General features: G+C 41.3%; 1 protein-coding gene across 1 annotated transcript in view; it reads left to right on the plus strand.

The window, feature by feature from the left end:
• The first annotated feature begins 1,068 nt into the window (after positions 1-1,068).
• LOC124556330 (serine proteinase stubble) overlaps positions 1,069-24,227 on the plus strand; it is a 175,394-nt gene continuing 152,235 nt past the window's right edge. Inside the window, exons 1-2 of the mRNA XM_047130300.1 lie at positions 1,069-1,175; positions 1,227-1,354. Coding sequence (XP_046986256.1) covers positions 1,069-1,175; positions 1,227-1,354 — 235 coding nt within the window. The remainder of the gene's footprint in view (positions 1,176-1,226; positions 1,355-24,227) is intronic.

The following is a 24,227-nucleotide window of genomic DNA, read 5'->3' on the forward strand; positions in this document are numbered from 1 at the left end:
CCTCGATGCCTCAGAACATGTCCGACCAACCGATCCCTTCTTCTAGTCAAGTTGTGCCACAAACTCCTCTTCTCCCCAATTCTATTCAATACCTCCTCATTAGTTATGTGACCTACCCATCTAATCTTCAGGATTCTTCTGTAGCACCACATTTCGAAAGCTTCTATTCTATTCTTGTCTAAACTATTTATCGTCCACGTTTCACTTCCATACATGGCTACACTCGATACAAATACTTGCAGAAACGACTTCCTAACACTAAAATCAATACTCGATGTTAACAAATTTCTCTTCTTCAGAAACGCTTTCCTTGCCATTGCCAGTCTACATTTTATATCCTCTCTACTTCGACCATCATCAGTTATTTTGCTCCCGAAATAGAAAAACTCCTAAGTGTCTCATTTCCTAATCTAATTCCCTCAGCATCACCCAACTTAATTCGACTGCATTCGATTATCCTACACATCTCATATATTTACTGCAGACTTCTATGTTGGACGTGTAAATTGATTGACACGAGGACAGTATCCTCTTAAAAGGTACGATACGCGCCGACGCACAAGAAGTGCTACAGTTTTAAAAACAATTTTGGTTTTATAAAATATTTTGAGAAAAGAATGTATTCTTACAGTAAAATTGGTCTATAAGCATATCATGCTGTTAAAAGTTTCACTTATCACTGACGCTCAACTGACGTGGCCTCGAGCATAATGAATCCGAAGCCAAGGATAGGTCGTTTTACCAAACGTCACGAATGATCCGCCGCTCGGGGAGCGAAACGGCCGAGAGGCATGCAGCCTCAGCGGCAGCGGCAGAAGAGGAGGAAGAAGAAGAAAGTGCGCGGCCAGACGAAAGGAAACCCGCCCCTCCACGCGCGCATCCCCACTGTCCCACTTGGCGCGGACGAAAGTCAGTGGCGCGCCGTGCGCCGCAATGTCGCGCTAGGCCGCAGCCATGCCGCAGACCCGCCGCGCCGCGCTCCCTCTGCTGGCGCTGCTCGCCGCCGCCACGGCCGCCTCCGGCCTGCGCTTCCCGGACGCCGCCTCCGGGAACAGCCTCCGCCGGGAGATGGACGGCGACGCCAACGGCGTCGTCACGTCCGCCGGCGACGGCGGGCGCAGCCTCAGCGTCGAGGATTCCGAGCCCGTCAACTTCGCGGAGCCGGAGGACGAGGGGCGCGCGTCGGCGTCGGCGGCGGCGGCGACGTCGTTCGCCGGGCTGAGCAGGCGGCAGCAGGAGGAGCTGCTGGTGCGCGCGCTCTGGAGCCGCGCCGGCAATGCCTCCTCCTCGCAGGCCGTCACTGCGGACGACCCGCGCGGCTTCCAGGACGGCCTCGCCGACATGCTCGGCAAGAGTGAGTAGTAGCCAGAGCTATTTCTGTTCTTCCCGACAGACTCACCGGAAAGGGACACTCCTGGCCCAGCACCTGAACTATCCTTTAAATGCGAGTTTGCAAAGGACGGGGCGTGAGTCGTGCTTGGGTAGCTCACTTGGTAGAGCATTTGCCCGCGAAAGGCAAAGGTCCCGAGTTCGAGTCTCGATCCGGCACACAGTTTTAATCTGCCAGGAAGTTTCATATCGGCGCACACTCCGCTGCATAGTGAAAATCTCATTCTGGAAACATCCCCCAGGCTGTGGCTAAGCCATGTCTCCGCAATATCCTTTCTTTCAGGAGTGCTAGTTCTGCAAGGTTCGCAGGAGAGCTTCTGTAAAGTTTGGAAGGTAGCAGACGAGGTACTGGCAGAAGTACAGCTGTGAGGAGGGGGCGTGAGTCGTGCTTCGGTAACTCACTTGGTAGAGCACTTGCCTGCGAAAGGCAAAGGTCCCGAGTTCGAGTCTCGGTCCGGCACACAGATTTAATCTGCCAGGAAGTTTCATATCGGCGCACACTCCGCTGCAGAGTGAAAATCTTCATTCTGGAAACATCCCCCAGGCTGTGGCTAAGCCATGTCTCCGCAATATCCTTTCTTTCAGGAGTGCTAGTTCTGCAAGGTTCGCAGGAGAGCTTCTGTAAAGTTTGGAAGGTAGGAGACGAGGTACTGGCAGAAGTAAAGCTGTGAGGAGGGGGCGTGAGTCGTGCTTGGGTAGCTTACTTGGTACAGCACTTGCCCGCGAAAGGCAAAGGTCCCGAGTTCGAGTCTCGGTCCGGTATACAGTTTTAATCTGCCAGGAAGTTTCAAGGAAGATTACTGTTCAACATCCCACAGACGACCAGGCCGTTAGAGACGAGGCACAAGCCCGGATTACTGTCCGCCTGGGCAGCTGCGCGTTGTGCACGGCGGATTGCTATCCGAAGAGGCCCGGATTCGATTCCCGGCCTGGTTGGAAGTTTTCTCAGCTCGGAGACTGTGTATTCTATTGCCCTTACATTGTCATACTTGACATTCCACTATTGATACGGCTGTATGGTCGCATCCCGAAAGCCAGTACATAAAAAAACGGATTAGGGAAAGATGGGGAAGGAAATCGGCCGTGTCATTTCAAAGGAACTATCCCAGCATTTGCCTTAAGGGGGTAGGACGTCAAACGGACCGACTTGGAGCAGGAGAGGCACCACAGGACATTTTAATTTCCACTGTCTATACTTTTACAAAAAAATTCATAAAACTTTGTCAGCATGACCAGGAAGGATTCAGAATTCACACACATAGCAGTGGAAGCTCGAAAACATAACGAAATAATTTTTTTACATGTGAAATTTCATCATTTTTTTCACTTACTAATGGCAGTATTTGTTGCTATAGGTACACTTTTCTTCATAAGTAGGAGAGATTCTGCGATGAATTGTGCACAGCGTACAAACCATACTTAAAGGTGTATGAAACTCTAAAATTTTCGAAATATATTAAAAACTGTGGTAAAAATTGAGGTAATTAACTATAAAATTTGTGTTTTTCCTAAACATGAAGTTTAAAATATAACAGTTCATTCGTTTTTTCATAAATTAAATAAATTCTAGAGTTTCATACACCTGTAAGTATGGTATGTATGATGTGCAAAATTCATCGAAGAATCTCTCTAACTTATGAAGAAAAGTGTACCTATAGCAACATATGCAGCCATAGTAAGTGAAAAAAATGATGAAATTTCACACGTAAAAAAATTTATTTAGTTGTGTTTTCGAACTTCCACTGCAATGAGTGTAAATCCTGAATCCTTCCTGGTGATGCTGACAAAGTATTATGAATTTATTTGTAAAATTATAGACACTGGAAATTAAAATGTCCTGTGATGCCTCTCCTGCTCCAAGTCAGCCAGTCTGACGTTCTGCCCCCCCTTAAGCGATTTAGGGAAATCAAGAAGAACCTAATTCTGGGTGGCTGGACGGGGTTTGAACTGTCGTCCTCTCAAATGCCAATCCAGTGTGCCAGCCCCACGCTCGGTGGAGAGTTTGCAGGACTAATTTAAGACCACAATCTTAACAAGAAACTGCTTAAACGTAACTGATCTAAGGACATCACACACATCTATACCCGAGGCAGGATTCGAACCTTTATCCGCCGGCCGGTGTGGCTGTGCGGTTCTAGGCGCTTCAGTCGGCAACCGCGTGACCGCTACGGTCGCAGGTTCGAATCCTGCCTCGGGCGTGGATGTGTGTGTTGTCCTTAGGTTAGTTAGGTTTAAGTAGTTCTAAGTTCTAGGGGAGTGATGACCTCAGATGTTAAGTCCCATAACGCTCAGAGCAATTTGAACCATTTTTTTAAAACTTTTTAAGCATGCTTCTGTGAGATAGTTGTCATCTATCTTCAAGTGTCTGCTATTTGAGTCTTTTTAGCACCTCTGTGACACTCTCTCGTGTACCAAACAAATCTCTGACCATGTATGCTGCCCCTCTTTGTATATGTTCACTATCCCCCCAGAGTTATATAAGGTGTAACGGGAATGAGAGTTAATATATTATATGTAATATCTTAATATGTACCCACATAAGTGTGTTGGTTGTTTTTTTCTCTGTGTTGAACAGTCTTCCCACAGACACGTCACAAACTTTACGACCTGATGCTTTCTGCATGGCCGTGCCTCAGCCACGAAGTGAACAACGCCTGTCCGTACAGACTAACTGTTTTGCGTCCACACATCCACACTTCCAACAGTTGAGCTGCTGCCCAGGGGGAAATAAGCACTAAAGGCTTGCTCTTGCTACATGTACCCGGACGTACTACCCAACCTGAAAGGATATGATTTGGAATAGCTGCAATTATTGGCAGGAAAAAGACATAAATACTGATATAATATTATTCACCACACCATCCTCAGTCACCAACAGAAATATCCGCACTTATGCCCATTACACTCTGTATTTGGTGTGGGTGCGAGACACAAACAGTGTTGTAGTTTGGACTACATTAGGTTTTGTCAACAATTTCCTTTGTTGACTTACTACATTTCTCCTGTATCGTACGAATGACTCAAAGGCTGTCATCTTCTTATCTACGAGGGCGAGCTGAAAAGTAATACCTCCGAATTTTTTGTTCCAGTCTCAATAACGGATGAGATATAAAATGTCATTCATATTACTCGAACGACTTTCTCACTTCGCTGACGCAATTTGCAATACTCTGACTGTAAAGGGCTCCAAATTGTAGCGCATAATGTGACGGTGTGTAACGTAACTATGCTGGCGCACGAGAAACAGTGTCCACCCTCTATCTTTAGCATGGTAACGTCAGACCACACACGAGCGCTGCAACATCTGCAGCAACCCGACGACTTGGACTCACTGTCATTGATAATCCTCCATACAGTGCCGACTTAGTCCCGTCCGATTTTTATGTGCTTCAAAAACTTAAAGAACACCTTAGAGGACTTCATTTTCATGGTAATGAAGTGGTGCAAGCAGAGATGAGGCTATAGCTCCGACAACGAAGTCGAACATGCTACAGTGACGGCATCGACTAACGGGTTTTTCATTTGGAGCAAAGAGTCCGTGGCCAGGCTGAGTATGTTGAGAAATAAATATGTAGACATGAAGAATAAAGATGTAGAACGTTAATAAAGTTTGTTTTATTTAAAAAGGTTTAAGAGTTTTCACACAAAAAAAGTCGGAGGCATTACTTTCCAGCACGCCCTCGTACGGGAAGGCAAACAAAACGCAAACGGATGCTTTCTACATTGCCAGAAGTGTAGCTGTGTTATTTAGAGATCTTTCACTTCTGACGACGAACGCACAACGAGCGATAGACACGTCTCAGTTATGAAGCGTAGTGGGACAGCCAAACTTCCAGCTCCTTCTTCCTTGTCCATGCCACGGCTGTGATGGCTGGATTTACGCAAAAGCCTGACAAATTTTACTCTCCCGAAAAATGAAAATTTTTTAGTGCAAAATGTTACTAACAAATCTTTTCACGTTTTGGCGTTAATGTATGCCCTAGGTAAGCAGTTTGTATACATTCCGTCACCTCTCCTCAAAACATATTGCTGTAACTAAATGATGGCTGTGCCTTATATCTTCTGTTTTAAAGATGTTCCAGAATTGAATTTTACGTATTGTTTTATTGCTTAGCTAAATATTAGAGCAGAAAATATTTCTTTCTCATACGATAGATGCCGTTACCTGTGGTAGAGGTTTTCGTGTTATTATTCCACAACGTATTTTTTGGTCCATTATAAGCACGTACCACACAATAAAAATAGTTATTTGTGTCTTGATTGTTCAGAAAGCGCAATAAATTATGGGTAATGTATTCTATGACTATATGGTGTGATAACCGTTTTCCTGTTGATCCGTTCTCGTGGTAGACTTCTACCGGATGCTGTTGTCAACTCCTGGTCCACAGGCATTGAGTGGAATCACACTGAACCCAGCGAAATACGAACATAAGAACTCCCTTTGTTCGCGTAGGATTGCTTGCCACTCGTCGAATATGTTTCAATGGTTCAAATGGCTCTGAGCACTATGGGACTCAACTGCTGAGGTCATTAGTCCCCTAGAACGTAGAACTAGTTAAACCTAACTAACCTAAGGACATCACAAACATCCATGCCCGAGGCAGGATTCGAACCTGCGACCGTAGCGGTCTTACGGCTCCAGACTGCAGCGCCTTTAACCGCACGGCCACTTCGGCCGGCTGTCGAATATGGTACTGAAAGAAGTTACCCTACTCTCTCCTCGCCTTAATGCTCCGCTTGCAAAGCAATCTGTATTTCCCTCCGCTAGGTAAATTAACACAATTTTTCAGTCAGAGGTTTGGCTAAGTATTGTCAACACTTAAAGTTCATTGCTACTTGATAACGTTTCGGGAGTGCAATCGATCTACGTTTGCAACCACGAACCTGCCAGACATCTTCAGGAGAGCCATAGAACACGGCCAGATGCACTCCCGAAACATTATCAAGCATTCAGTGGGCTGGGGAAATCTCAAGAATCTGTTCGTTGTTGTTCACCCACTCACGAAGATTGCTGTGAATTACAGTTCCTTCAGTGGACAGTTAAACAGCATTTGTTTTATCTGTATACCTATTTGTGAAATGCGTAATTACCATAATGCGTAAGGCATGTTGTTACTGTAACTTTCTTATGGTCAAAGTCGCAGTTTGTGAATGAATGAGGTTTATATTGGTGTATTTAAAACACATAGCTGAGAACTAAAGATTTCATAAAACGACGTAGTCAATTCGGTTGCAATCGCATGTTGTCTAGCAACAGTTTAAACGATAATAATAACACAGGTATTATATCACCGTTTCTGTTTTATAGGATAGTCTGCATGACAGTACAGTCAGAGCTGTTTATGAATAGCGCTATTTTTTGCAATAATAGTCCACCGAGATGTATGACCGGGTCCTCCATTCTCAGCACCCTTTCATACATGAAAATATATTGACGTCGGTTGCTCATTGTTATCCATAACAGAACAGCGCAAGTTTTCCACTAACCTAAAACGTGTCTGGACACAAAGCATATGCGAGCTATAAGCGGTACTTTTCCTACGGGTGATTTTTCTTTAAAAAGTAATACGTCTTTGAAAACGTGTTTGTCAGTATCTGTAGTTGTCGGCTACTTATAGTAGCATCACATAAAATTCTCTGTTGTTGTTTTTAGAGCAGGAATCGGTTTACAGCTAGTTGTCTACTTTTATAACCTTTTTCCCATTAGCATCGTTGCTTGCAAGCCCATGGTTTACTTAACTAGGTCTACAGTAATCGTTACAATACGAGTGTATAGGTGTTACACTTTTCTTTACGATTCAACGGAACTTTTATCATCAGCACACTTCAGAAGTGACCATATTCATGCTCTTTCAGACACCTCGTTACGTTTTAATGCATATCAGTGTTGTAGTAGTCACATCGAAAAATTTCAGAAACATAATCACGCACAGCGTCAATGTTATTCCTCAGATGTATATACTTTTCTTGTTCCTGTATGTGATTTAAAATCAAGTTGTAATTCCATGAGTTCTTCAAGCAGCTGCCGTGTTTCTACGTAATGTGAGAAATAAACTAGCGTCATCGCAATTCCCAGTGCTGCGCCGAGCCAAAACCAGCCACCTCCGACCTCTAGTTCAAATCTGAAACTGTTCAGCGCGAGTCCCTCTAAGTCCTGTTTCGTTTTGATCCACTATGTTAGCTACAAGTTGTAGAGGCTACGTCATCTATTTGCTCAGTCGAGCAGGTTTCTGTTGTTCAGAGAGAACCGCAGGTGCACGTGGATGATTGGATTTCACTGTGGGAAGCGACTTTTACACGTGTCATTCAAACTTCGGTACCTCTGTCATGGGAGATCGCTGACGCCGTTATCACACGTAGCTACGTTGTCGTATGCCACCTATGGCGACGTGTAAACTCATTAAACAGCTAACTTCCTCGCTACCTAGAAAATTATGAAATCACAATAGTTTTAAAATACATTCTCGTGTAGGCTGTAAATGAAGAGTCTAGGTAGCGATATTTTTTCAAATACTTATGTAATAAATTTAGTACATGTATCTTCTCTTACCTTTATTAGCATCATTTAGTCTTACTCTGTTCTCTCGTTCATAAGGCGGTTACTGTTGACGTATTATCAGTGTTTAAGACATAAAACGACACGAACTGCCTTTCGTTCCACTGATACATATTTATTAGAAAACAATGTCCTGCTTTTCGTCCGGTAATCTCCCACAGTGTCACTAGTTTGTAAAAATTCTAATCCTTAAGAGCGTATTTTATTGATTACGAAGTGTGCAGCTTTCGTTCTGTTTCGCAATAGTGTCTTTCTTGACGCAACATTTTACTAAATGTTTCCAAAGTAACAGTAGTAAGAAACTCAATCTTCATGGTTTTCACACTTATATATGTAATTATTCTAGCACGAAGTGGTAGAGGAATCCATTTACGTCATATTTATTTTCGCATATAAACCTATACAGAGAGTGGTGTCTTAACCACAATTAAGCATTCAGTACCACATAAGAATATCAAACGAATTTTGTTGGCTTTCTGGTATGAATGATTTTAGTGTACGTAGCGCCCTAGAGGGGTTTCAGGATACAAAGTCATCGTTGAAAGCTCCTCCACAAGTAAGTAAGGCTCTGTACCGCTTATTACAGATTGTGTGAAGTAGCATTTTACTGTATTCGGAACTACTACCTTAACTGTTTTCCTCTGGAGGCGCTTTCAGTGGCACCTCACTTCCAACATGAACCATCGTATCTAAGATTAGTGGTACTTTTACTATTTGATTTAGAGAAACGCAGGGCCACTCTCGCTCGGCATTGTTCCAAATTGCTACCTATTTTGGTGCTTGTGATATTTCCTTTAACGATTGGCTGCCATCCTACCAGTTGCTGCCGAGAACGTGTAGGCCTCACCACAGCTGCAACTGTTCGTTTCTAGCGTTCAGAATTTTACAGACTAGGAGATGCAAATAGCTGAAAAGAGGGTAGAGCGTAGCAAAGCAAGGGAATCTGGAGCGCAGTCTAGAATCTGGAACATCCGTAGTACTGATGACGTGCTGTTCTAACGGCGAGGCTGCACATGCTACTGGAAATGACTCGATTAAGACATTTTTCTGCTGACAGACGACGGCAAATGAGTTCAGAAACTGTTCAAATTTCGGTACGATACAGTCTGATGTTTATAGAAATATTAGAACTGGCATCATATTGGTATGGATGCCTACCCTAAACCCGACTCAGAATATTATGCAAAGCCGTGGGTTTGTATAAACAAGTAAACAAAAAAAAGGTCTCTGGCCGCTTCACACTTTATTTGTTGTAATATTGGCGCTCTGTTACTTGCGACTGTCACAACTTGAGGAAAAGGAATGGTCACAGAACAGATTTTCTGCTTGTTGTTATATTAATATTGCAATTATTTAGTCATATAGCTCACTGTATAATATTACAGATGTTTAAAAGAATATGCTGATGTAACCCAGATCATGAGTTGGAGCCTGAAATATTCATCTCATATTTTAACGTAATAGCCGAGTAAAGAGCAGAATTTATTTTACGAGAAATGTGTTGTCCGTTACCTGTACCATAATGGAGCACTTTGATTTTGTTGAAGTATACTTATTGCTGCTGTTATTCCCCACACAGAATCGGATGACATAATTATTGACAACAAATGAATCCTTCAAAATACTGCTCCCACTCGTCCTGCTTTCACAGTAAGGTTTCCCAGTCGCAGCAGTAACTCCAGAAAACTGCAGAGCAGTGCTGTTACGATACGTTAGACTTTAAAAATCCATATTTTTATTGCCTTTCTCTGATTTTTTGTCAGTTTGGCGGTGTGCCTCAGCTGACTGTGCGTCTTTCGTTATAGTCGTATTATCACTGACCCTTGGTACTCCAACTGTTTTATTGAGCACTTTCAGTCATAAGTCAGCATCGATTGCTTATCTCGGTTCCAAACAGAAAGTTATTGCTTCACTACAATGGGCTAAAATGTTACAAATGTGTAGGACTCTGATGATTTAAGTCTTAGATCGGTTTTGTACACTTTTTCTGCACACGGAAAACCTCTATTCCGAACTGCAATACCAGAATTCGATCCCTACCATGTGGCAAAGGAATTAGTTGTTTTCTTCTACCGTTCATACGAGTAATACGAAAATTTTGTAATCTAAAATGGCATCACCTGCAAGAAACACAAATCGTTTGGACGCGAATATCAGTAGACTAGCCGTCGTAAATGACGAGAAACTGAAAATGATTGCAGTCAATGAAAAAGAAGAACAACGCGTTCTCCTCACTTTCAGCTGTAACGAGTAAAGGGTTATATGACCTTAATTCCACACAGATCAGTGTCTGTTGAGAACCACAGCGATTCAGGTTTAGTCATAATGCAAGCGTATCTCTTCGGACAACCGCTAACAATTCATTCATCATAAGTGGTTGACGTAACAGTTTTTCCGCCTCCGCTAACTTTCCTGAGATTTAGACCATCAACTGGAACATCCTCAGCGAACAAATAAAAGAAAAACCAACAATAAATCCTCCTGAAATGTCAACTTATCCGTAGTGTTTTTGCAGTCATACAGTATTGGACTTTAAGTAAAATGAAATTTCCTGAAACATTAAAACTGTTTCTGGGAGTGACCTGCAGACAATTATTCATATGAGCAGAATTTGCGAGGATCCTCTAAGATTCAATCGCTGTTTTGTTCTCCAAATCTTAATGAAGCTGTCTAGCGCAATCGTTTGACTACAGAAATATTTTCAGAGCCTAGCGAACCGAGCGAGTTGTTGCAGCGGTTAACTGGTCGCTCACTCAGGATGAGCAGGATTCATATCCCCGTACCTCCATCCTGATGTCGGTTTTCCGGGGTTTCTCAGAACAGATTAAAACAAATTTCAGGATTTTCATTTCAAAATAATGCGTTAGATTTCCCTCTCCTTCTTGAACTTGCAGAAGGTGTGCAAGGGACGCTAAACACTAGCTATCTCTATTTTTACTTTTTAAATCTAGATGCACCACCAACTGCTTTGTATACAGGCTGTCTGCGAACTCCAGTTACCGACTCCTAGGAGTTATAGAGGGAACTTTGTGTGGAGTCCACTTTTAGTTCTGGTATACTACGAGGGAATTCAGAAATAATCGTTATAACATCAACTGAATTTTCCGTCAGTCCTTGGCAGACCATGGTACTAATATCAAATAGAAACGCTTCCTAATGATCTACAAAATGATATTTATTTAATCGCGATAAGGGTTTGGCTCCTAAGACCATCTTCATTTGACAACTGACAGTCGCAAACTCAGATAAGGGTAATGTATGACTTGCATAGATATTACTTGTACAAAAGATACAAAAACGACTTAGAGTGTTTACACAGAAAAACATTGCATTTTTTATCACATAGAATTAACTGCATTAACTAAAAATAGGGGGAAACAAAGGTTTTACGTGGAGATACATTTAACAATTTATAAGAAATAAGATGAATTTACAATTCGAATTTAGTTTTTGTAACGAGAACCTAATTTAACAAAGGGAGAAAAAGGATACGACGTCATATGAATGGTTTTCCTTTAAAAGTAGATCAGCAATGGTTGAAGGAACATTCAGCCTTTGCTGATCATCTTTCATGTAATGCAGAATGTGAAGTCTTGCACTCTGTTACGAAAACCACAATAATGACCCTAGTGGAAATCAAGAAATACGTGAGACAGAATACCAGTTTACGTACTAAATGACCAGACTCAGTTTCCTTTCTCCCATTTGTTAAATGAACTTCTTGTTACAAATACTAGATTCAAATTGTAAATTTATCTTAATTTTCATTAGTTAAATCTACCTCCACATAAAAACTTTAGTTCCCCTTTTTATTTAATGTATTACTATGTGACAAAAATGTAATGTTTTCCTACGTAAGCACTCTAAGTCATTGTCGTGTCTTCCGTACTAGTAATATCTGTGTAAGTCACACATCATTTTTATCTGCGTTTGCAACATTCAACTGTGATCTGAAAATGGTCTAAGAAGACGAAAGCCCATTGGCGACCAAATAAATATAATTGTGCAGAACATGGTGTTTTTTTTCCATTTACTATTAATAATCATTATAAACATATAATTTATACTGAACGCTCTGTGATTCCGATACATCGTTTTCAAGTCCTTAATTTGATGATAACTATACAAACAGAAATACTAGTTCAATAATGGTTCTGTATTTTTACGTATTTCATATTTTATGCTCTTATTTTTATGATACGTAGTCTTTTCCGAAGGTGAAGGAAGAAGGCTAATTCAGCAAAATGATTTTCAGAGCCTTCCACTTCAGTGTTAAAAACTTTTATAGCATCAGTTTTCATTCTATTTTTATTAGGACCGTAAGTGTCACTGATAACTGAATGACTACGGAAACGTCGCTCCATCCATCTCACTGAGTTGATAGCAACATAAATCCTATTTACGCTCAATTTTATTTCAAAGAGCTATATTTTTCCTGTATTTTTGGATAAAAATATATTCGAGAATGCTACACAGAATCTGATCTTGGAGTGTATCATCATACTTTGGTTTTGTGTGGCAGCATACATTTAAAATAGTGGGTGTTTTTCTCAAGAATATAACGACGGATTTAATATTTTTCTTTTGCCAGTAATGATCTAACGCAGTAATGAGTTCGATATCGACTGTACTTTAATGGCGACAAGAGAGTGCGTGTGAGTAACATAAGCTGTATAATAGAATACACCACTACGACATTCAGAATCGTCCAGAAACAACCAGAAAGTTAACTTTATTCTGATATTAAGTTGTTACGTGAAGAGTGGCATTCATTTTCCTGGAATGTTACAGCTTCACGTGTTAACGTAGGAAGTTGCAACCCTCTTGTATTAAGGCCAATTGATTTCACTCCTGTCCTCCTTAACTCATGTCTTTGTAATAATTTTCTTAATGATAAAGAACTTTATGCTGTTTCTTATCGTCAGAACAGTAAAAGTCAACAAGATTAAAAATGGATGACGTTCTTGTAACGTGTAACGCTTAGGATGCGTGTGATCGAGTGAGGGGTTGTAGTGATTAACTTATTGGATTAAATCTCCGTCCGGCCATCCAGATATAGATTATCCGTGGTTTCTTAAATCGATTAAGAAGAATTCCGAAGCTGTTCATGATCCTTGTACGGCATGAGCTTGTGCTCTGTTGCTAATGACTTGTTGTCGACGGATGGGTGAGCCATAATCTTTATTCTTCTTTCTTCTTTACTTCTTATTTCTGTGGGTGTATTTGACTTTCATTAAGAGCACGATGTGCACTTCCTTGCCTCGTTAGAACCGCTGCCTTAGTGAGTGGAGGCTTCCTTTTACTTTCAACGCTGCCTGAATTCGGTTAGATGCAAATTTAATTAACGTTAAGAACGCTTTACTCTCGGTTTTGGACGACATAGGAGGTAAGAAAACAAACAAGAGTCAGCGGACTTCAGAGCGTCATACCCACAATAATATCAGGTATGTCATTTCCCCTTTCCATTTTCTACATTTTCCTCATTACCTTCGAATAGCGTTTTGTTTTCGTCCGTTGTGGCAATGAACAGTTATTTGACATAGAACTACATCCCGTATATTTAGATTCTTCACAGAAGTTTTGTTTACCTAAAGAACGTTAAAAGTCGGATGAAAAAGATGCAATAATTTGCAAACAATCTGTAGTCGGGTAGCAAGGAAAGTTTCTGTTAGTCCTTCTACAGCATTCGTTACCTATTCAAATTACTTTGCTCACTGTTATGCTATGTGGCATCTCACTGGGAGTAAATGAATTTCATTCCTTCAGTTCACAAATGAAGAACAAATATACTGTTCCCAATTATTTCATCGTATGTTAGATAACATACATAATGTTAGGAAAATGAAGTTCCACAAACTGTGAAATATACTGAAAAATTGGCACATGAAATTGAAAATCGCTAATCTGTTTTATTGATGAAAACACTGCATTCTGTTGCACTAACTTCTACTCTACGATCTCAGTGTAATTCGTATGCAGCAAGGAGGCAGTAATGCGGGAAATACACTCTGGTAAAGCACTGGACTCATATTCGAAAGAATGCCAATTCATGTCCCAATTCAGCTATCGACATTAACTTTTTCCATCCTGACAAACCGCATATGCAAAAAAACGGAACGATTCCCTCGGTAACACAACCGCAACGCAAACCAAACTCCTCATCTCCTTTCACGTCCGATGACATCACTGGCAACGGCATGCAGTGGCTTCAAATCCCAATGGCTGAAATGAGGCCCAAATAAAGTAATCAGCTAGTAATAAACATAACCACGAAGGGGAAACATTATCCATGTCCCACACAACAATTCTAATACATAAAATTCCCTCGAGCTTCCGACAGTGCAACTGGTTTAAAATCCTCGAGCTTTCGGCCGAGTACTCCTCGGCCATCCTCAAGTGGTGACCATCTTTTTTTTCTTTATTGTTATTTTAGTTCCGCACATCGGGAGCGGGCTGACAGCGGACGCGGACTAAAGCTGCTCTTCATCCAAAGGTTACAAAAACGGTGGTTAAAACATATAAATGGTGTCAGGGGAATGATGAGTTGCTAGATAGGACGTATCGTCAGCACATTGCAAGAGGAGGTACGTCGGGGATGGCGGCTTGGGAATGTCTGCAGTGTACGGTGTGTCTTTTGGTTGCTCTTACCGTCCTTATAGAGCCGCGCAGCCTTCTGTGACGTCACTGGTGTTCGCTCGAAGCCTACGAGAAAAACAGGCCGGGGAGCGTTTGTCACGAAGGTAGGCCGAGCTGGCTCGCTCGCTCAACAGCAAACAAACTGCGTTTGTACACCTGTTAACTCGTAACTGCATGTGTATGTACAAACGATAATTTCATCTTCTACTGGAATCCACTATTATGGAGTCTTGCTGTTATTAGTCATACAATGATAAGAAGTCCATAGGCCTCCCAATTATTTGTTACGGCTGTACTGTGGTAGAACAAAATAAAAATCATGCTAAAATGATTATCATTTGTGTAAGGCATGACGTCCTGTATGAAATGAAGACATTTATGCAAAAGAGACTAAATGCAATAAAGAACTCGTTGTATCATTTATGTCAAGAGCTGATCTTAAATTTTGTCGTACTACTAGTAATCAGTAAGATTGTTGTGGGTTGATTTAAAAGCCATACAGCTAGAAACTTTGTTCAGTTTCGTTTAGCACAAAGTTGCAGTTACGGGGTTTTAGATGGTAACAAAGTGAACCCAGTAGAATCTTGAGCTGAGGGAAACGTAAATCTGTTTCCTCTATGTGAACATTTTTATTACAACTGGTAAGCCCTTCTAATGTTATTTACAGCAGAGATAATGTAAAACCTCTTTATTTTTATAATGACTAACTTATTTTTGGTGGTGATAGCATAATTGTCTGATAGTGAAACCAAGACTGCCAATAATCCAAAGAAAATCTACTTCAAAAATTTCAAGAATGGATCTTCAACGAAATAACTAGGATAGTTAGGAAGCTACTACATTTCCTACATACTTCACTCGTACAGATTGTGAAAATATCATTACACTGATAACAAATCGAGCAAATACCTATAATCTGTTATTGTTACCACTCTAAGAATGGTGTGAACATCCAAACATTGGAAAGTGATCTCTGCCACGCACATTACAATGAGACACAGAGTATGGACGTAATTAATACACTGAGACCACTTGCCTTCTAGTACCGCACCACAGGAGAACATGATACTGTGTGCTTCACGGACACACAGATCCACAGGCAAAGGACGAGGATGAACAGATACTCTGAAGGTGTGATATAGTTCACTTGTACGCTGAAAATTTTAGAGGTTAAAGTGAAAATAGCAAATCGTAGCTAGGCGGAAAAGTAAGTGTGGCTAGTCCTGTTACAAAAATTCAGGTAAAGTATCAGCCTGGCGCTAAACTCGACGAACACTTTGTCTTCTCTTGATGGAACATAATATCTACTTTGAAGCAGACTGAAATTCACTGACAAGCGCCACACTGCTACTCATCATTAATCATACACGCAATAGTCGTATGCCACTGAGCCATAACACAGTCCAGGACTGATAAGGACATTTAAAAAATATTCCAGTCTTTTGCAAAACTATATACATCATCCTGCTGACGCGTGAAGCAGAAGCTGCGTATTGTGGATTTTTGCTGTGAATGGTGGAGTGAAATTGTACGATTGACACTGAACGTATATGACATTCTATAACATATTCCTATGTAGACAAAACATTATGCCATATCTCATACAATCACGAAATCTATTTGAAACGAGAACCTCATTTTGTTTCCTGAATTATGTATGATGGTTCAAATGGCTCAGAGCACTATGGGACTTAACATCTCAGGTCATCAGTCCCCTAGAACTTACAACTACTTAAACCTAACTAACCTAAGGACATCACACACATCCATGCCCGAGGCAGGATTCGAACCTGCGACCATAGCGGTCGCCCGGCTCCAGACTGAAGCTCCTAGAACCGCTCGGCCAAACGATCTGCTCTATATTATCATTTGGTTGTGATGTGAGCAATATTCGCAAAATAAATTACTTATTTTACCCCTAACTTATATCTGCAGATTTTTGTAGAGAACCATCACACTTACTCATGATACAATCGTCTTCGGAGATGTGAGACAACCTTCATTGTGAAGCAATAGTTCTTCTGGGCCTTAACACGAAATTGTAGCAACCGTGATTTAAAGACGTCAACGTCACTATAATTTTCTCTGCATCTAGCGTATAGCAACATCGGTTGGGTGAACTCAGAGATTTCTTTATTATATGAGATGAGTTGCATATCTATAGGAGAAATGTTTTCCAACAGATTATATATCTGCATCGCTACACATTTACATTAGGAACTGTTTATCTCCTAACGGAGACTACATGTTTTAAACAGGAATAGCTTGAGACGTTTCTGGCTGTCAGAAATTACTCGCCATACATAGTAGTGTTGGGCCGTAACGAGGCGACGGCGTTATTTCAGCGCTCCACATCCCGAGTCACCTTAATTACTCCGGACGCTCGCTTCCTGCTTCTTGCTCTCTCGTCCTGCTTACGACAGCACCTCGCCCATTCTCGGGCGCATCTCTGATATGGACCAATAACACGAGGTAATGAGCACTACGCGCGAGCCTTGGAAGTACGTTTTCCTTAAAGATCTCCTCCACGGCACCGTTTGATCTAATGTCAATCCTTCTTCATTCTTGACGAGGCTTACGGGAGATACGAGTGTGACAGATGACACAGATTAAAGTAGTGGTGTGGCTGCGCCCCAGCGGTTGCTCCGGATACTAACTTTGGCCCGGAGCACCAGCGGGAGGGAGAAACTTGTGTTGGACTACCCCCGCAGCCACTGCTGCCAATTTCTGACTCTCACCACCATTTCACTACTTTTCATCATCAACATCATCATTATTATTATATACATTTTCGGGTTAGACATCTTTGCCTGTTCCGAAACCTAGCAATTTAAAGATGATGGCACCATCTTCTTCGTGGTCGTACTAATCTTTCGTCGTTGGGTCTGTAGTCATAAGTTTGCCGCGGTATGCGGGTTTGAACTATACGTGATAAATGGCAATATCGTTCCTTTCTATACTGCTGCATCTTTTCTGTTACTCCTATAACATGGAGCTCCACTCCTATCTTACTCTTCCTCTTATGATCTTCTAATTTATATCCTAGAAGTCTCATTTCTGTCGCTTCAGTAATTTTTAAATGTTTTGTCACTGAAGTCCATACTTCAGAGGCATAGAGCAGCAAATGTACAAGAATAGCATTATAGAATTTAAATATTGTCTCCTTTTATTCAGGAGTGTTTTTTACTCGTACATGACATGTGTATGAACCTTTGTAGTTCCTTTGCAGGTTCAATATCATAAGCGTAAGATGTATCACTGCCCAGATAGCTGAATATATGTACTTCTTTCAGTATGTTATATGGTTAGGGACCATGCAGCTCGTTGTAGGATGCCTACCGTATCACGAGTATAACCCGGTCACTACAGAAAGAGTGAGTTAAATACCATACGTCTCTATGGGCAGGAATCTTCCATTTTCTTTGAGGGTTTATTGACAATGTTACTTACACATTTGTTAAATAATGTGGTTGCTAAAGGCCACCCTTGGCTGACTCCGTGTGTGATTCTTCTCATTCCTGTACTAATGGTTAAGCCGTCGCGTATCTTGATATTGTTGTCAGCATATGAACTGTGAATTGACCTTAAAACTCTGAGGAATGCCATACTCTATTAAAATTTCCCATAACATACTGCTAGCATGAACTTAATTAGTTCATAGTCAGTATTATTTACTCAGATTGCCAATTCACGTAAATCGTGTAAATATTCTTTGTAGTATTAAAATTGCTATTTCTTAGGAAACTGTGATGTAAAAAAAGGTACTGTTTGTGTGAAACACAGGTCAAATGTAAGAGAGATCAGGGTAAATAAATTAATTAAAAATTAACTTATACCTCCCCATCTGGACGGAGGTCTTTTTATAATCCACAAAACCCGTATACTTCGGGACTTTAAATTCTCTGTGCTTTTCTATTATCTGCTTTACAGAGAAAAATCAATCTATATCTGAGTCTGTCAGCATTCTTCATCGACACCACTCTTCCACCATAGATTTATAAAGTTTAGAAGTCCAACCTTAAGATTTTCGTGTGCGTATCTAATAAGCTCCGAATTTATTTGGTCTTTTCCTGGACACTTTCCATTTTTCATAGACCTGTTGCACTTTCCAGTTTTTCCAATGAGATTGGATGTACGTTTAAATCTGATTGAGCAGTTACAATATTTAGTTCGTTCCCTGTCCACAAGTTTCGGAACTGGGTTAACGACGTTTCATCGGAGATATTATTCCACAGTATTTTTTCCTCTTTACCGAGAGATTTTATTATTTTATAAGCTTTTATTTGTCTGCTAAGGACACAGCATTTTGAATTTCCAAGGGACGACCTCCCAACTCTGTTTTCGTTTGCATTAGGAAATAATAATGCCTTTCTTCGGAAATTAGGCACTCCGTGTTAAATCAAATATTAAATACGCTTAGGTGAATGTAGTTTGGACGTTAAAGGTTGGCGTTTCCTGGGGACAAGGTGATCTGGAATGCGTCTAATCATTTTCATGAAACTAATTAAGTAACGATTTGAACAAAGAAAATACGTCACTGTCATACATCTCTACTGTCGAATGTAGAAACCAGACTGAGCTTACCAGTAATTCTTTTTTTAGACCAAATTGAAGGCAACTGTTAGCTGTCTCATGTAAATTGTTGTTATATCTTCGTTTCATTATATGACCAGGCCCTATAACTACTGTCTTTAATCTTTTAACTAGCAATTTCAACTTTCTGATACGAAAGGTACGCCTTTTTGCTGGATAGATACTCCCATTAATCCATTCAGTGTGATTATCTTTATGCGCTTTATATATAACTCTCATATTACAAGCAGATATAACTCGATAAACAGTCCTTCACCAGAAATTACACTATCGCCTGTGTGAATGCAGAGCCACATGTGAAGTAAAGATGTTGTAGGACGGAAAGAAATTAAACCCCTTGTCTTCAGATGTGTCATTAAAAGTGTGCAGGTTGCAAAGAAAGTTAAAAATTTAGGAATCTTATATTATCGTAAATATTGCTCCTTTATACACTGGGAATGTCCCGACAAATGTTGGCTTCAAAGTTAGATCTACACGAGTACGTAGAAGCATGGGAATAACTTTGCTGACAAGTACGTCCAGTCAAAAGTCGACCTTCTATATCGTTGATAGGCACAAAGAGGCAAACTTTATTCAAACTTTGATAAATGTGTTGACGTTTTTCCCTCTTAAACCTATAAACAAAAACTTTTAGTAGTATACTATGATTCGGATCGACGATATAGATAATGTTCCAATTTTCACCAACTTAAGCGCACGGGAAATTACAACGCAGTATTCGGACTGCGTCTTAGGAACACAAAAAGAAGAGGCAAGAACGACGAAAGTATGGGATTTAACGTCCGACTGACAAAGTGATCGTTAGAAGGAAGGAAGATTGGGTTAAACGTACCGTCGACATCGCAGTCTAGAGACGGAGCACAAGCTCTGATTGTGTCAAGGATGGTGAAGGAAATCGGCCGTGCCCTTTCAAAGGAACCATCCCAGCATAAAGCGGTCTTTAAAGACGGAGTACGGGCTATTACTTGTTAACGTACCCTTTTCAAAGGAACTATTTCTGAATCTTCCTTAACTGATTTATACAAACCGTGGAAACCCTAAATATGGAAGGGTGGTCGAGATTTTAATCCTTGCTTTTCCCTATTTCGAGCGCAATGCCTCAACCACAACACCTCCACTGATAGTGGTAATAAGTAACCGATTTCTTATTGCAACATTGAAATTACACTTTCTTCGCGCCTTACGCAACCATTGGTGAGAAGAACACTTTAATGAACTTCATAGTCTCTGTTGCATTTGGCAAGAGGAATATCTGTAGACTACGAGGGCGGGCTGAATTTCTTAAGTGAAAACTTTTAATGCTTTTTAAATAAAACAAACTTCATAAACATTCTGCATCTTTATTCTTCATGTCTACATATTTACGCAAGCGATGAGACATCTGCAACAAACCGACGCCTTGGGTCCACTGTCATCGACCATCCTCCGTACAGTCCCGACTTGGTCCCATCCGACTTTCATCTGTTTCTAAAACTTAAAGAACATCTTCGAGGACTTCACCTTGATAGTGATGAATCGGTGTAAGCAGAGATGAAGTCGTGATTTCGTCAACAAAGTCAAACATTCTACAGTGATGGTATCGTCTCTCGTCGGGAGAAATGTGTTCGTCGCTAAGGTGGCTATGTTGATAAATAGATATGTAGACATGAAGAATAAAGATGTAGAATATTAATTACGTTTGTTTTATTTAGAAAGCTTTGCTGTAGGAGTTTTCACATAAAAACTTTTGGGGGCATTACTTTTCAGCACGCTTCAATGAAGGGGAAGGAAATTGGCTGTGTTCTTTGAAATTAACCATCCCGGTATTTGTCCGAAGAGGTTTTTGAGAAATGACGAAAACCCTAAATCTGGAAGGCTGGACGTGGATTTGAACCTCCTGAATACGAGTCCAGTGTGCTAACAACGGTGCCATCTCGCTCGTTCCTAAACGTATGAACAAAATAAAAACAAAAACAATAAAGACAAAAAAGAAGAAAGAAGCGACGAATGAAAATTGTATACAGTTACATTAAAAGATAGTATATCATTTTACAAACAAGCCAAATGTTTAGCTGAATCAAAAACGTGCACCTGCATATCTAAAGTAAAGTTTCATGGGATAAATGAACCAGAGTCAAAGGTTCGGATTCCTCGTTAGAAAGATTTATTTCATTGCATAAATAGGCGCAATTCATGAACAAAATGTAACTGTTTACTATAGATGCCTGTCATTACTGTTTTTGGTAGTGTTGATGGTAACGATAAGAAAGATAAGGGAGAGGAAGAAATCTAATGCCGGATCATACGCAAGTGATCTCGAATAACACCCAGGGAGCCCGGAAGTTACCATCATCATTCGACGGATGAATCATTATCAATAATCTCACATAGCCTCTCTCCCTGAGCCATTACTGAAAAGTTCAGGATATTGTTCGCCGTCTTTTCTCCAATTGCCTGCGAAGTACCAGTGCTGAAATTTTCTTGTGCGGATGTGGCTATTCTCAGCTATGTTTAATTGTCGGGGATGCATTTCACTGTTCAGTTAACTGTAACTTTTCGTGATGGCGGTAGTTCAATGAAATTCCAATCTGCAGTTTCTTTTTCGTACCACACGTGTCTGACGATAAGTTGACGGTGTAACTCGAGCATTTCTCTTTAATACTGGCGTTGTTTCTGTTATGTCTAGACAAGACAGCCTAGACACAATGAGAGGAAGCCGAAAGGCACGCGCTACGCTCACGCAGATGGGCGTGAGGTCTGAAACAGGATACGTAATGAATGCTATAAAGAAAAGTACGTAGCTTCTGGAATACTTAACTTTAATCCATCCTTTTGGTACATCTGGAGATTGTGGCGATACAAGTGAGACTCTTTAGATACATGCAATGTTACTAATGGCGCCTTGCTAGGTCGTAGCCATTGACTTAGCTGAAGGCTATTCTAACTATTGGCTCGGCTAATGAGCAATGCTTCGTCCATGTAGTCGCTAGCAAAGTCGTCCGTACAACTGGGGCGAGTGCTAGTCAGTCTCTCGAGACCTGCCTTGTGGTGGCGCTCGGTCTGCGATCACACAGTGGCGACACGCGGGTCCGACATGTACTAATGGACCGCGGCCGATTTAAAACTACCACCTAGCAAGTGTGGTGTCTGGCGGTGACACCACAGTTTCCTTAGAGAGGTTTCAGATTTTATGAATTTAATTTTTTTTATTTAGCTTATGGTGTAGAACGTGACAGAAATTAATTACGTGTAAACAGTCTACAATACAAACATTAAGTATGTATATGAAACATGCAGATGATATAAATGGAAAAAAGAATAGATTGAAAAATACATAAAATATATAAAACCATGAAATATACGGAAACACAATTACAGTAGAATATCCACATTGCAGATATATTACACTGCCTTTTCGGCAACATGCAGGAATTCGGAGCGGTCATTAGCGAAGTCTATCAATGGGCAATCTTTTGCCTCGCAAGCCGGCCGCTGTAACCGAGCGGTTCTAGACGCTTCAGTCGGGAACCGCGCTGCTGCTACGGTCGCAGGTTTGAATCCTGCCTCTGGCATGGATGTGTCTAATGTCCTTAGGTTAGTTAGGCTGAAGTAGTTCTAAGTCTAGGGGACTGATGACCTCAGATGTTAAATCCCATAGTGCTTAGAGCCTTTTTTTTTTTTTTTTACGTCGCATCTTCACAATCACAGTCGGGAGAAGTTATTTTCTCCAGTAAAAACGAGGCAGCCCATCTATCTCAGTTTACTCTGTTTAGAGTAGACCAGATTTTTTGAGGATTGTCGAATCCGGGTTGTGTGGTGGTGAAGCAAGGCATATTATGAAAATCTGGACTTGCCTGTATAGTCCAATCACTTTTCAGCGATCATTTGGGCTGAATCCATTTTCATCCAAAATTGTTGCACTCTTTAGGGACGGATGTCTATAGTGCAGTCTGGTTCCCTCAGTGTGAGAATGTCTTGATGGATTTGTAGAAGATGGTGGTTTTCGATTTTTTTTGAGGTCTCTAATGAGTGACTTCACTCGACGCAGAACTACACTATGTGATCAAAAGTATCCGGACACCCCCAAAACATACGTTTTTCATGTTAGGTGCATTGTGCTGCCATCTACTGCCAGGTACTCCATATCAGCGACCTCAGTAGCCATTAGACATCGTGAGAGAGCAGAATGGGGCGCTCTGCAGAACTCACGGGCTTCAAATGTGGTCAGGTGATTGGGTGTCACTTGTGATTTACGTCTGTACGAGAGATTTACACATTCCTAAAAATCCTTAGGTCCACTGTTTCCTATGTGATAGTGAAGTGGAAACGTGAGGTGACACGTACAGTACAAAAACGTACTGCCCGACCTCGTCTGTTGACTGACAGAGACTACCGACAGTTGAAGAGGGTCGTAATGTGTAATAGGCAGACATTTATCCAGACCATCACACAGGAATTCCGAACTGCGTCAGGATCCACTGCAACTACTATGACAGTTAGGCGGGAGGTGAGAAAACTTGGCTTTCATGGTGAAGCAGCTGCTCATAAGCAACACATCACGCCGGTAAATGACAAACGACACCTCGCTTGGTGTAAGGAGCGTAAACATTGGACAATTGGACAGTGGAAAAACGTTGTGTGGAGTGACGAATTGCGGTACACAAAGTGACGATCCGATGGCAGGGTGTGAGTGTGGCGAATGCCCGGTGCACGTCACCTGCCAGCGTGTATAGTGCCAACAGTAAAATTCGGAGGCGGTGGTGTTATGGTGTAGTCGTGGTTTTCATGGATGGGGCTTGCACCCCTTGCTGTTTTGCGTGGAATTATCACAACACAGGCCTACATTGATGTTTTAAGCACCTTCTTCCTTCCCACTGTTGAAGAGCATTCGGGAATGGCGATTGCATCGTTCAACACGATCGAACACCTGTTCATAATTCCCGGCCTGTAGCAGAGTGGTTACATGACAATAACATCCCTGTAATGGACTGCCCTGCACAGAGTCCTGACCTGAATCCTATAGAACACCTTTGGGATGTTTTGGAACGCCGACTTCATATCAGGCCTCACCGAC

The sequence above is a fragment of the Schistocerca americana genome, chromosome X (genome assembly GCF_021461395.2).
Source record: "Schistocerca americana isolate TAMUIC-IGC-003095 chromosome X, iqSchAmer2.1, whole genome shotgun sequence".
In the NCBI taxonomy this organism is placed as follows: domain Eukaryota; kingdom Metazoa; phylum Arthropoda; class Insecta; order Orthoptera; family Acrididae; genus Schistocerca; species Schistocerca americana.